Source organism: Chelon labrosus (genome assembly GCF_963514085.1).
Source record: "Chelon labrosus genome assembly, chromosome: 18".
In the NCBI taxonomy this organism is placed as follows: domain Eukaryota; kingdom Metazoa; phylum Chordata; class Actinopteri; order Mugiliformes; family Mugilidae; genus Chelon; species Chelon labrosus.
Genome location: NC_140351.1, coordinates 24,984,142 through 24,999,572, shown reverse-complemented (window position 1 = coordinate 24,999,572; position 15,431 = coordinate 24,984,142). Strand labels below are relative to the sequence as shown.

The following is a 15,431-nucleotide window of genomic DNA, read 5'->3' as shown; positions in this document are numbered from 1 at the left end:
ACCATGGTGAGCTATATATATTGTAAACAGTGACAGGCAACAGCCTCTGCAGTACAGACAAGACAACTCTCTATTCTCAGAAATGAGAATAATGTGTATCATGAGGAGAATTAGGGCACAAATGAAATAATTTGTAATTATTATTAATGGTGTTTGTGGACTCACAAGTCATAATTTTACTTCACCTTTTATTTGGTTCCAACATAGTGTATGTTTTCATTCAATTAGATGTTTCAGTCACACTTAATCATTATAAGATGAGATGAGATGAGACAAGATATAACTTTGTTAAAACCAAAGGAAAGTCAAAGGATGTTTAAAGTGCAAATGACAGTGGAGAGAGCAACATGACAATACACTTTTATAAACAGTAAGAAATATGAGTAGTAATAAAAAGGTATTGCATTACTTATGAACAAATTATCTCTTCTGCCCGCTGAAAGGTAAGGAGTGTTATACTCTAATGGACATCGGTATGAAAGACCTCCTCTGGCAGTCTCAGCAGCTACCTCAGTGTGGTGGGCAGGGGGTGAGAAGCATCCACCAAAGACTCCAGCTCCACTCTCAGAACAGAGCCAGCTTTCCTGATAATGTTGTGTGTTGGCGTCAGCTGTGTTCACCTTGTTCAGCAAACTATAGTGTAGGAGGCTGGCTACCACTAAGTGACAGAACATCTGCAATATGGTTCTACAGACACTGAAGGCCCTGAGTCTCCAGAGAAAGCACAGGCGACAATGACCTTTCTCACAGACAGCGTCCATGTTTTTAGTCCAGTCAAGCTGATTGTCATAGTGGACCCCCAGGTAGTTGTTGTTGTCCACAATGTCCCCATCTGCATGATTTTTACACCTATGAAGTTTCTTTTTCACCTGCTTGATATTACTCTGTCGTCGTTTCGTCGTCCCTTTCATGCAGCTTGTACTTTGTTTAGCTCTCTGCCTCCATCTTCTGGATGTCTGTAATTTTCTTTTGTCTCTGTTTTGTGCCCATTAGTTGAGCTCTCCATCTTGTGCTTGTTCCTGGAGCTCATAGGGTTTCTTGAAGAGCCATCTAGAAGTTTTATAGACCAATTATACATACACATTCAAGGAGTTTGTTCTCTGTTTTTTAACCAATCCATTTGCTACACGCTATAGATTGTATTTGACGCTATAGAAATTGTACTTGACGCTATAGAAACAGGTTACATGAAATGAAAATGAAAACGCAAGTGAGTCTAGACTAGAGGAAGTGTGGGTGGTCAACGATAATGTGGCTCATGCGGCTCCAGTCTCAGACTGTCCTGTGCAGACTCTGCCTCCAAACTCGCAAGTTACCGTCACCCCTATCCCTGGAACTCTACTGTAAGTTTGACCAATGCAAAGAAATGGAGATGCATCTATTAGATACAGTCTGTGGTACCATCTTTAAAGCAGGAAATCAATTGTGATTTATTCAGAAAATTACTTTGCTTCAACTACAGCTAAAATACTCTTTTTAGATGAGGAAATACTGATGTTAAAGTGTCTTCCACTATGGGTGCAGCAGTCTGTGGCTGAAGAAGCTGCTTAAGGTTCAGAGGTATACTGTCTGTTCCAGGGGCCCAGCTATACTATTATCTTTCCTGGTTTAACTGAACTGACTAATGTGCAGAATAAAATAAATATCCATCTGCTATGGAGCCTGTCCCAGTTATCATTTGCTGACAGGTGGTGTACTCTCTGGACAGGTTGCCAGGTTCCCGCAGGGCCCAACCAAAAGAGATTGGAAACAAGTACAACCTAAGATTTTTCTGAAAAGCATCAACACAGAAATCAGAAGAGGGGGGGATCTTCCAAAGTTTATCAATAGCCTCGTTTAGTTGCAGCTGTCCTGAAGATCTGAAGTTATAGTGTTAGAGCAGGGCCATGCAAGACTTTGTAAACACATGACATTTCAGCTTCACAGTATTTTAAGACAGTTGGTGAAAAATTGCAGATATCTTGTATGTGAACCTGAGACGAATTCATGAACCATCCATCCATCCATCTTCTATACCCGTTTAGTCCTGTTAAGGGTCACGGGGGTCTGCTGGAGCCTATCCCAGCTGTCATCGGGCGAGAGGCAGGGGTACACCCTGGACAGGTCGCCAGTCCATCGCAGGGCTAACACAGAGAGACAGACAACCATTCACACTCACATTCACACCTACGGCCAATTTAGAATCACCAATTAACCTAATGAGCATGTCTTTGGATGGTGGGAGGAAGCCGGAGTACCTGGAGAGAACCCACGCAGACACAGGGAGAACATGCAAACTCCACACAGAAAGGCCAGCCGGCCCATGGATTCGAACCGGTGACCTTCTTGCTGTGAGGCATCAGTGCTAACCACCTCGCCACTGTGCCGCCCCGAATTCATGAACCAGGCTTGTGAAATAAATTCCGTAAATATAATCAGTATAAATATAATATGGCGGCACAGTGGCGAGGTGGCTAGCACTGATGCCTCACAGCAAGAAGGTCCCGGGTTCGAATCCATGGGCCTACTGGGCCTTTCTGTGTGGAGTTTGCATGGTTCTCTCTGGGTACTCCAGCTTCCTCCCACCATCCAAAGACATGCTCATTAGGTTAACTGGTGATTCTAAATTGGTCATGAGTGTGAGTGTGAATGCTTGTCTGTCTCTCTGTGTTGGCCCTGCGAAAGACTGGAGACCTGTCCCGGGTGTATCCCGATGACAGCTGGGATAGGCTCTAGCAGACCCTGCGACCCTTAACAGGAACAAGCGGTTAAAGAAGATGAATGAATGAATAAATATAATACGCCCAATATGGTGGAATCATGGCAGTATTACTAGATGATGCTGAGGCCAGAAATGTGGATTTGAATAATTATTAAAATCCATAAAACAGAAATAAAATAAGATAATCCTTTGATTTATTCCACAGTGGTCGAAATAATAATAATAATAATAATAATAATAATAATAATAATGATGATAATAATAATGGTATCAATAAAGTTTATTAAAATTCTAATAGTCGTTACTCTCCGCCCCAGATGTTTAAAACTCCTCTTCCTCTTTTGCCACGTTTTTGCTCCTTTCCAAAGAGAGGGACGGCACCGGGAAGCTGGACCAGAATCTGATTGGTGAAAAATCTCGAAGACCCTCCTTTAGCCACGCCTATATCCTGATTCTGCGATTCTGAATGGCTGAATATAAAAGCAATCACGGTTACTATGGACTTTGGCTTTACTGGTATCCAAGTGAGGACGTGATTTTGGTAGCTTCATCACAGACAGCAGAAAGCAGAAAGCAGAAACCAGACAGGAGCGGTTGCTTTGTTCACGTTATCGTGATAACTATAAATAAGTTAGCTTGCTAGTTTTTAGGTACTTCAGTGGAACACCAACAATGGCGCAGAGGAAAAATCCCAAAAACCACTCCAAAAAAGGTTAGTGTCGTTTTCTTGGTGGATTCTCGGAGTCGGGGACGCGCCTCTGTTTCTTTTACACATAATCCCATTTGATTTTCCGCAGTTTAAAGTTGTTTTCCGTATTGGTAAAGTTTCACACTTGGTAGAACTAAGCCGAAATTGTTTAATGAGTAGTTAAGATGCAGTCTTCAATGCGGCTAACACACCGACACACTGTTCAACACAAACTACAGCTTTCTCAGTTGGTTCGCCCATAGTTCCCACGATCTTCTACAGGCAAAAAGTGCGTCCTGGTGGGCGTCTGGAAGCAGCGTTAACGTCCATTCAAACGCAATACGATCATAAAGCAATCATAGTTTTAGTATAGATTTATACCGAGCCAATAAGTGTGTTTTATATTTTCATGCACATGTCGTGGTAATACATTTCTAAGGCGTTTGCTCTTCCTATACACAGAAGAATTCTTAACTGGCGGAATTTTGAATGGAATCTGGCTTGACGTTATCGCGATACAAAAAAAACAGAGCTAGTTTAGCCATTTTGTGCAAGCTCCCAAAATATCCTGAATGTCATAAGCTGTCAATTTTAACTAAACAGATAAGTCGTAAGGCTCTGTGAGACCTCTACGCGTGATACCAATGCTTGTATGGAGGTGGCCTTGTGAATGACGCCAAGCTAACCTAGCTACTATAAATGATAGCCTGCTAACAGAAGCTAACAAGCTATTAACTTCTTAATTTAAAAAAACCAAAAACAAAACAAGCAGCAGTTATCGGTCGAGTTTCATCTCTTATCTGTGTGTTCTAATCAGACGGAGAGCAAACTCCGATAAACCCACTTTAAGCATATTATTCACACATAAGACATGCATAAGTTATTTCATGATCTTAAAATTTGCCTGAATGATCAATAACTAGTATACATTCTGTAACGTTTAGTGATCTTATCGTCTTTAACTGGTATTCACATGCTTGTGGTCTCCGCGGTTTTTCAGATAAGGTGTTGAGATATTTGATGCTGACACATTTGCAAGCTCCTGATACATAGACAGTCACAGTTTAGTTAATGTTTTTATGACTGCAGTTTGGTTTAATCTGTCCCATTAAACTTCTCAGTGTCTGTTATTTCCATCTAAATTTGGTGGTGCTAACAATGGATGTTCTGGGCATCCAGAAATGAAGAAACACTAGTGTCTGGTATTCACAGTGTCTGTAAAGCAGGAAGCTAACACTCTGACCTGCTTTTGTTATGTTGGGGGATGCAAATAAGAACAGCAGACTTCTGTCCTGCACACACAAAGACAGCTTGTTGAAATTCATGTTGTGTTTTAGCCCCTTCCAGATGCTTTCGACTGCAACTTGAATTGTCAAGTACTTCTTGCTAAATGTTTCTATTTAAACTTGTTGTATTGCCAAGGCTGCATATAATAAACTTGTCAAGTCTTAACTACCGAGTACACATGTAGTTCTGCAAAATGCCCTGAGACTTCCAGTAACAACACTATAAACAACTAGATGCAGTATGTGTCATGTGTGGGGAAAACCTAGAAACATCTATGGTGCAGGGTCACAATACAGATTGTCTGTTTTTCAGGCTGGTGTTGTGTTGGGATGTCCAAGATAAAACAATCAGTTGTTGTGTCTGGTGCACTTTTTCATAGTGAAGCCTCGCGTATGTTTTCTGGCTGATCTTGTATTAAACCAGTTCTATCAGTTCTTGTTGTGTAGCACAGCTTTAGTCCAGTGTACTCCATCGGTAGTGCTTGACAGACAGTTGACTAGCTTCTGAAACGTACTGTACCCATGCCTTGATTTGGATTAGGATACTGTCATCCGACAATGAAGAAAATCCAAACAAAAATGTGGTAAAAAAATAAAATAAGTTGCATGCTTAGTAAATATGAAACGGCCCCCTACAGCAGCACAACTGCATCTTCTATGGAGTGGTCTGCGGGCGGGAATGGTGGTGGAAAACCAATCCCACCCACTCCATAACGATACAACAGCACTAGACGGCGCCTTCAGCAGCTGACTGCTTCACCCGCACTGTGTGAACGAGTGTTACCACAGGTCCTTCTTTCCTGCTGCTGTGAGGCTGTGAGCCAGCTCCCAGTGGACCCAATATATGGAACTACTCTTGTATTTAATTTTCTATTTTTGCATACATTTAATGTTTACTTTGCTGCTGTAATACTGCAAATTTCCCCACTGTGGGATAAATTAAAGGATTATCTTATCTTATCAACAGAGAAGATCCACCAGCAACCTAACCTCAAAACAACAAAAACTTCAGTGTTTGAACTGTTCCAGTGAGCTGAGTGATGGTTGGTTGCAGGTCAGAGCCTGGGAGTCTTTGTTGTGTCCTCATCAGTTGTGTTTCAGACAAGCGCCCTACAAACACTCCCTGGAGCAGATGTTAATACCTAGCATGCCGACTCTGCTTTCCAGTTCACTTCATTATGTTTGAACAAACATTTTAAAGGGAAGGTTGTGTTTATTGTTGAGTGGCCAATCAAATGATTCATCGTCTCAGAAAATAAACTGTAGGTTAACTGCAAAAATAATAGTTTGTGGGAGCTCACTTTGAATGTGAACAATGGAGTGCAGGACCATGAATGTCTTCCAGGACGGTCCCAACGTGTCAAGGTTATTTGGTGGGCTATTCTGTCCCCTCTGGCATCTGACACCCACACAGCTTCGACGTGTTTGTCAGCTCTAATAATAGTGTGGATCAGGTTCTGGATGGCCAGTAGAATGCAGCCCGTCACAATCACTATACCGCTGAGAGGAGGAGGAGGAGGAGCGTCTTCTTTCTCTTGGTTAGCTCAGTCAGGAGCTGCAGCAGGTAGTTGTCCTCATGCAGTAGTTTTGGACTTTTTTTCTTGCTGTTATCTGATGATCAGTGATTTTTGACTTTTTGTTCTTTTGGATTATTCTCTTTCTTTCATCACCTCATTGATTTACCGCGCAAACTTTTTAAACTGCTTATTTGCACAGTGTTCTCAGTACACTGAAATCTATTTGAAAATAGTTTTGGTTCCATCGTTGATTTTTTATTTTGTTCACTTCCTATTGTGAAACAAATATTTGTAGTACTGATCCTGGCTTAGTGAGCACCCCATTGTGTATTGGTGGTTCTCCCCAGCTAGGCCCAGTTGTTGGCTCAGCTGTGCTCAAAGACCCAAGACGGTCCATGCAGCGCTACCGCCACTATGGCACCTCAAACTCCTCCTCGTCTTCTGCTGCTCCTGTAGAAGAGATCCACGCCGAGGAGGAGACGGCCTACGGCGAAGAGGAGGTGTATGAGGAGGAAATGCAGGCTGTGGTGCAGGAGACAGGTAGGACTAATGGACAAATTAGGGTTGGTTTGTTTCAGATTAGGCTTTGCTCTTACCTGGACTGGTTTGGCTTGTTTAGGGGAAGTAAATAAGCAGGAATTCACACAACATCAGGAGGAAGTGCAGTCTGTCGTGCAGGAGATGGGTAAGAAAGGCTCTTGACTTGGCATGGTTTGCCCAGTCCCAGCAAAGGGTTAGTGTTTGTGTTACTAGCATAGTTTGGTTTGGCCTGGATTGATTTGACCTTGTATGGTGTGTAGCATGCTTTCAACACCAGTGTCAGAGCTATGTAGGCCATCACTTATTATGCAGGTGCTGCAGAGTCTCGAGAGAGGGGAGGAGTTAGGTGTTTGTTTGACTTGTTGAGACTGTTCTGATATGTTTTGGTTTTACATTGCTTTAACTAATGACAGCTAACCTTGCATTTTAGACAGTATTCTTCAACACTAAAACACAAGTCATCTGGGTGCTCAAACGGGACTAAATGTTCACGTCAATTTCACAAATTCTTTTGCTAATTTTGTGATGTTGTTTAAATTATTCACGTCCCATGCTGAAAAGGGACAGAGTGGCCTTGAATCCTCCAGCTCTTTTGCAGAACATGAAGCTTAAGAGCTGCAAGAGAGCCAAAAGGGTTCACCAAGCACAGCCCCAACAGACAAATGAACCCAGAATCAGAAACTGAATTCATTTAATACTGAATGTCTAATACGGAAACTCTACCCTGGGTGTGGTTGTTGACATCCCTCCATTAGCTTTTATGTCTTCAGGGTTTGTGGACCATCAGTATTTCTAAGGTTGTCATGGTTAATCATCTAAGTGAGTTCTAAATCTACATGTAAACTAATTCTCTCGTCGTCCGTCTCTTTGTTGCTAGTCATTAGTGGACCATGTATTTATTCCACTGCAAATATTTCTGAGTGAAATAACTAAAGAATATAAAAATATTGCTAGTGTATGGATGGAGCAAGCTAAGCCCCCTGTCAGCATGGTGGATTTAGGGGTAGGAACCAAAGTGGTGGAGGATGTTTTCTTGGGGTAAACATCTGGGGAATTCTGTGTTTGCAATGTGTTTGATGAAACTTGGTTAAAATGTACATTACATTGAGAAAAAAAAATAGCTGAGTTTCATGAATACAGTTGAGGCAGAGGCAGTTAACGGCTACAAGGACAGAATATTTTACAAGGCTCTTACGGTGCTTTTTTTTTTTCAGGTGATCATTTATAACAATTGTGTGTATATTTGTTCCCTGAATGAGTTGAACTCCTATTTCACAGGCTACCACTGTTGAGTAGGTGGTCTTTAATGTGACCCAGGACTCATCGTGTGTTCACACTACCAAAGGAATGGTCCCAGACCACCTCCAAATGTGGACTGAGCTTAGATCTTGCGAATGCGTCCTCGATGTGTGAGGTGTTGTCCTGTACTTTATGCTGGCCACTTGTGATCGGATTACGCAAGATGTTAATTCAAGGTCTGAATGGGAACTAAGAGTTTAATACAGGACCAGGCTATTTGTGGATTCTGTCTACAGCCTTGAGGCCATTAATTAGACGCATTTAAGATACAAAAAGCAGACAGCTGTTGTCATTAACTACAGCCATTTCAGCCCTGAAACAACTGTTAACTCTCTCTGTCAGGGTCATATTTACTCTGTGTCTCTCTGCTCTTATCCTGGGTCAGCCTGCCCTTCCAGCTGCAGCCATTTTGTCTTTTTTTAGATTATGTCTTAAATTTATCATTTCCTGTTCCTCTGTGTCTCCCCCAAAGTCTGAGTTTCTGTCGCAGAATGGTTGACGTTTTAAAAGCACATAAATAGCATGAGTGTCAGCGTGGTTTTCCCTCCTTAACATTCATCCTCATGGCTACCCATGATTATTATCATTGTCAGGTAATATGCCAGTTGTTTTTCTGATCAGTGGATTTGTAAAATGTTAGAAAACATGCCCATCAACAATTTCCAGAGGCAGATGTCTTTAAATGTCACATCCAAATAACAATAAGTTCATTACATATGAGGCTTAAACTTCTTAGCTCCTTATCACCTAAGCAGCAGCTAGGTGTACCTTAAGGCTGCAACACACCAATGTTGGACTGTTGGTAGGAGCATTTATGACCCGAGATCACAAGTCATCAGCAGCTTTGGTCAGAGAGATCACTGTGATTGGCCAATCACCATAGAGAACCAGGGCACCAGAAGAGAAACAGGAATTGATTAAACACAGCAATGAAACTCTTCCCATTTTTTATATTCACCTGATCTGAACATTCAGATTCACAGATATTTTCACAACAGTATGATAATCAAGAATGAATAACGTGTAGATCAACTGCAGTGTTTCCTATACCATTATATATACAAATTGTAGAATGAACTGAGGAAAATATTTCGATGTTTAGTTAAATGTACAGTTCAACAGTTCAGTTGTTATACTGACTGCTGTCATTAAAAGGAAGGCATATACACCATGATTCCTTAAAGTGTTTGTGTCGTGTCTATCTGCATCAACCCTGAAAAACCCACCCCCTCAAAGCTGTGCAGCTGGGGGACACACTCAACTGTACAGCATGACTCAGGAGAGGCCAGTTCTGTATGAGGATATGTAGCTCTTCCTAGCCTCCTAGCTAATAGTAGCTCTTTCTAGCAACCTAGCTAATAAGATAAGATAAGATAACAATGGGGAAATTGCAGTTTGCAACAGCATGCAGTAGGGGTGTGCATCTCTCCAATATAAGACGATTCGATACGTATCTAGATACATGGGGTACGAAACGATTCAGGAAGGATACATTTTAAAAACAACCGATTCGATTCGATTCGATTCGGTAGGATTTGATCCGATCCGATCTGATTCGGTACGATTCGGTACGATTCAGTGCAATATGATGTAATCCGATGAGTCTGTGCAAATTCTCATTTGTCCAGGTCAAAGGCATCTCTAGGCAATTGAATCAGGTCAACTGGACTTGGTTTTTGTCTGTGAAGACGTTTCGCTCCTTATCCAAGTGGCTTCATCAGTTTGAGAGACTAGCAGGCAAGTCTGACGAGCAGACACAGACAAAAACCAAGTCCAGTTGACCTGATTCAATTGCCTAGAGAGTAATCCGATATAGTTCCTTGTTTAAAGTAGACATTTTACATTATGAATGATCCTAAATCAATCCTAAAAATGTGATATTGTTTACCTTCATAGTGATAAGTTTAATAGAGTCTCGCGAGATTTTTGCGGGAAAGAGAGAGAGAAAGAGAATAAGCAAGCGGGGCTTCCAGCTGTATTGCTGATATACCGTAAATTCCGGACTATAAGCCGCTACTTTTGTCACTTGCTTTGGACCCTGCGGTTTATTATGGATTCTTACAGCTAACGGTCACCAGGGGCGCACTATCATGGAAGCGCAGGAGCGAGACAGACAGTTTGCGCCAGGTAACGAGAGCAAAACAAACCAAGTGAGTCCAAATGCAGTAGGTACTTGAGAGCTGCTTTTAAGTTAAAGGCGATCGATCTGGCTGACTTTTCTGGTATAGTAGGCTGGTTATTTTGATACAGTAAACGGCCGTGTTACTGCACCTTTACTGCTGTGTTGGCTGTTTAAGAAAAAGATGCTGGTTATTTAGTTGAGCAGCCGGGTTACTGCACTTTTGCTGCCGTGTTACAGGCAAGCACTTTTAAAAACGAATTAAATTTAGCCATTTAACGTTATTGCCTCGTCAAGCGTTGTAAGCTTTGTTTTTTGTTATACTGCACTACTACGGTACTATGACTGCAGGAAGTGCGCTAGGAGCGCACCGTTGTATTATTTGTGCACTGCACGAATGCTGTTTGTAATGTCAAAGATGTGAAAGTTTGATCGATTGATTGATTGAAAGATTTATTGTGTTTCTCAAATGTAAATAAATGGGACGCTTTGCGTTTCCAAACAGTCATTTCTGTCCCGACGATCCCCTCCGTGGTAGAAGAAACCCTTACGGTAATTAAACATTAAAACACCAGCGGCTTGGGTGCGGCTTATAGTCGGGTGCGGCTTATATGGAACAATCTGTAGTTTTCTCCAAAATTTAGCTGGTGCGGCTTATATTCAGGTGCGCCTTATAGTCTGGAAATTACGGTAATAACCCGATTCATAACTTTGTAATCGGGCCATCGACCGGTTCGTGGTACATTTAGATCGGTCCAGGGGCTTGTGTATCGATGCTCTCACATCTTTTAAATCAAAACCGATTTCCGATTCATATCGGTAATTTGTTACACCCCTAGCATGCAGAAATTATATAATAATAGATATAGTGCACATATTGGGAGTGCTCGTTGCTCTTTCTAGCCTCTGAGCTAATAGTAGTTTTTCATAACTTCTCAGCTGATAGTAGCTAGTAGGAAGAGTTATTTCCTCCAAGGTGCAGCGCGTACGTACATGGACATGCTCTTGTTTTTTGTGACACGACCTGGTAACTCTGATTTCACCTTTTTATTCCAATGTTTAGTCTACACAATAACCCACACCTCTGTGTCTCTGTGGGACACAAAGGCTGCAACAGCACATTTAAGACATATAGTTCCTGTGAACAGTTTGATCACTGCTCTAAATCAGGCAGCAGCAGACCTGATTTAGATCTGTTGCTGCCTGACATGTTGCTGCCCTTTAAAAAGTTAATGCTAGCATTTTCTTCTCCTCAGAGGGGAAGACGGCACCAGTGGAAAGCAAGAATGGAAAGAGGACAGAGGGAGGAGGAGGAAGAGATGCAGGAGGAGATGCAGGAGGAGGTCCAAAATACTCCATGTTTACCTGGTTTGTGGTGCTGGCTCTGCTGGGCGTTTGGAGCTCCGTGGCTGTGGTCTACTTCGACATTGTGGACTACGACACTGTCATTGGTAAGTGTGATGTATGTAAAGGGTATGGATGTAAACTACTGTGGATATAAGTGGATGCTAGCCAAGCACCATTAAAATTGAAAAAGAGGACGTTTTGATGGTTTTGGTTTATGGCAGTTTTAATAAGTAACTACTAGAGCCCGACCGATAAAGGATTTTGAAGGCCGATACCGATAGTATCGGCTTAGCTGAAGCCTGATACTGAACCAATCATTTTCAAAATACCTGGATCGGCCCACGATACCGATCAGGACATGATGTTTATGACCTGAATCCTTAGCAGAGAAACTTGAAAATATAGTCATACTCTTAATATTGTTCGACACATAACAAATGTCTAATGAACATGTGATGAAACAGCACGAGTGAGTTTCATGATTTCAGGATGTGGGATGATGCTTTGTTGTCAGATTTGCTGACCTAGTTTTTGGTTCCCATCCATTGACTTGATTTGGTTCTCACACACACAGTCTCTATGGTTTTCATAGAGAAACCTGTCTACATTTTCATGTGGTTGTGATATTTAAGCACAGCTACTGCGCTGTGTCTCACAAAATCTCCTTCTACAAAATACACTAAGAATACAGTGAAATATTAGTTTGTGTATTTACAGAATAAATTACTACGTTTACCAAACAGAATCCATGGAGTATACTCAGGCAACGGTTGCACCGAAACAACAACAAACGCTGAACTCTGCATTCAAAAGAAGAGAAAAGTTTCCTGGAGACAACATCAAGGAGGAAAAATATTCCAGACTTTGTCCGCCTTATTTATTGGACTCTAGGTGAATACAAGGAAGAGAAGAAAAGCCTTTATGAATCTCCAGGGGAGAGATGTGTAGTTTGTTTAATATCTGATCAGGATTCAAACTGGCCGATACTCAGTATTAAAAGATCAGGATCAGATTGAGGGGGACTTGATTGGGACATACATAATGCAAAGAGGACGTGCTGTACAAGCGGTGGTTTGCGTTTGCAGACTTTGTGACGGCATCTTTCACACATCAGTCAGATGGCAGCAGCTGATACAAGTTCCAGAGGTGCAAGTGACTTCCTCTTGAGAAAACTATTTTTACTCTGGGTTCACAGTGTTTGAGATACAACCCAAACTATAAGTCCTTCTGTAATTACTATGTCTGTACTAATCCAATTATTCACGTTCCTTCTTTTCCTTTTCCTCCATCTCTGCATGCAGCCAGAGCTAAGGAGTTTCGTATGAACTTTTCTGAAGTTTTACAAGGTATGGTGTCAAGATTCAAGCATCCAGTAATATGACTCCATCCATCCTATCATACTAAGAGCTAAGGGGCATTTCAGACCTTGCATTAAGATCCAATCTGGGCTATCCGATCACAAATGACCAGCTTTAGGTACATGACTTCAGACCCTAACATGCATCTCCAATGGATCTCTACTGCTGCTCCACAACCGAGAACAGCCCTGTTTTATGTGTGTCATGACTTTGGCACACGCGTTAAATTATTATTTGTTGATGTCCACCCTGACCTTAGTTAGACCTGCACAAAACTCAGATTATAATATAGATTCCTACGCACCGTAATCTCTGATAGTAAAGGTAAAGAAAGACATGGTTAAATTAGGAAATACTTAACCTCACATGGGCCCTTGTACATCAACATGACCGCAGCAATAATTAACAGAGTCACACTCATGTACTCATATTAAATACTTTCATTTTTCACTTACTCATTTATTTTTTACTAAATATTTTTTAGTTAGTTAACAGCTACAAGGATAGAATATTTTAAAAGGCTCTCATTACTAATGAACAAACATCACTTGTTGTGCTTATTCCTTTTCAGGTGATCATTTATAATAGCGTTATGTTCTTTTCTGAATGAATGAGGCAAAACTCCACCGATGCAGGAGCACCGCCGTTGATTATAGGAGGTCTTAAATGCGACTCAGGACGCTTTGTGTTCACACTACCAAAGGAATGCGGACACATGCGACCCAGACCACCTCCAAATGTGGTCAGAGGTGGATCTCTCAAATGTGATCTCAATTCATCCTGGGGTGTTCACAACTGTCTTTTATGTGACCGGATCACCCAGATAGGATCTTAAACAAGGTCTGAACAGGCCCTTATTGTGTTACTAAATCATGTGGAATAAGATGGGGAGAAAAGACAAGGTATGATAAAAGTTAAAGTAGAGATGGTGGCGTGAGCTAAGTTGAACATTGAGAGGAAACTAATGTAGAGACCATAAACCGCATGAGAGCTGTCTAGTAATAGAGCTTCCTGTCAAATAAGTGTAAAACAATGAGTATACTGTTATATATAAGATAAATAAATTAAATTAAATACATTTATCCATTCACTGATATTGTTGAAATGCAGAGGTTGCCATTATTTTTAGACGAAAAAGATTCATAACAAATTCAGTGGTGGTAACTAACATACAGTAACTTGCATGACTCTGACTATGAAGACTTGTTGTAAGAAGATTAGGTGCAAGACACCAAGACAGAGAAGCCAAAATGAAACTGCTTGTTTCGTTGTGGTTTCAAATATGTCAAAATACGCAACAGGAAGAAAAACTATGCATCACCTTAATGCAAAGTCTTTTTTGTGACCACAAGAGCAGAACTTGCTTGGGTAACATGCCGTTACAAAACCAATATACAGTATTTTCTGTGCACTTCTATATACCCTTCTAAGCTGTTTTAAATTATAAAAACAAATCTTGGTTGGTGACCATATCAGCGCTCAGAAGTAACGGAAGAGTCTTGCAGCATTTTCTGGTTGCTGGAGTTGATTCAGATTTTGTGGTTGTATACATGCGACACTTCTGTTTCTGTCTGACAGACATCAAAGTCATCACATCCTTCCTCTTTTCGCCATGTCATAAAGTTTGTCCTGCTTCATGCACTTTAACATGTGCTCAGTGCTTCAGTCTGTATTAATGTTCAAGCCTTTTATCCAAAGCTAATTATTGTTTCTTTCAATATTTGGAATAAAGTTATTATTAAAGTTTCATGAAATAAGACATTCAGCAAAATATGGTCATAGACAAAGATTCAGAGTTGCTGGACTTAAGGGACGCACACACAAGGAAAGACTAACAGCAATGTCCAACAATCTACTACCACTATGGATATTTAAGGTCACCTAGGAAACCACACTATGGAACGTCCACTAGAGACTGACAACGCTGCTGTTCCATCTGGGTTCACCAGACAGTCTAAGCCAGTTATCACCATGGTGAATTTGATGGTAGGAACAAAAGTGGATGTTCCAGGCTCTGGTTGCCTAGGTACCACTCCTGTATAGTTCCAGCTCGAAAGAAAATATCGCAGATGACACACATCTCCATCTGGGTTCACCTGCCACTCCGAGCCCTCTATCAACATGTAGGACTTGGTGGTAAGAACCATAGCCGTGGACGGTGTCTCCTTCAGGTCAACTGTATTAGACGCTCCCTTTAGCCCTCCCCTAAAAGTTGACCATAGCTCAACCTGATACCCACCCATCGCATGTTGCCAAAGATTTGTGTATTCCAACCGCTACTGCAACTTGCATAGAGCCACATACAGTAGTGTACATATGGCAAACATTCGTATGTTAAATAAAACATATTAATTAAGGATTCATAGACAGGAAGCAGGATGTTGTGTACGCATGTTCAACTGTCCTCCTATTTCTCTATCAGGTAAACTGACGGCATACGACACAGATGGCGATGGAGACTTTGATGTGGAAGACGCTAAAGTGCTGCTCGGCAAGTCCTCTTTGATTTTCCTATTTATTGTTACTCTGCCTGTTTTCTCTCAGTAATGCCTGACTGATGTGGTTTACTGTCGTGT

At 41.4% G+C, this 15,431-nt stretch overlaps 1 protein-coding gene across 3 annotated transcripts in view; it reads left to right on the top strand.

The window, feature by feature from the left end:
- The first annotated feature begins 3,274 nt into the window (after positions 1 to 3,274).
- unm_hu7910 (un-named hu7910) overlaps positions 3,275 to 15,431 on the top strand; it is a 39,492-nt gene continuing 27,335 nt past the window's right edge. For all 3 annotated transcript variants that reach the window (XM_084566153.1, XM_084566152.1, XM_084566151.1), the window contains exons 1-3: positions 3,275 to 3,413; positions 11,407 to 11,601; positions 15,278 to 15,346. In XM_084566153.1, coding sequence (XP_084422279.1) covers positions 3,374 to 3,413; positions 11,407 to 11,601; positions 15,278 to 15,346 — 304 coding nt within the window. In that variant the 5' untranslated portion in view covers positions 3,275 to 3,373. The remainder of the gene's footprint in view (positions 3,414 to 11,406; positions 11,602 to 15,277; positions 15,347 to 15,431) is intronic.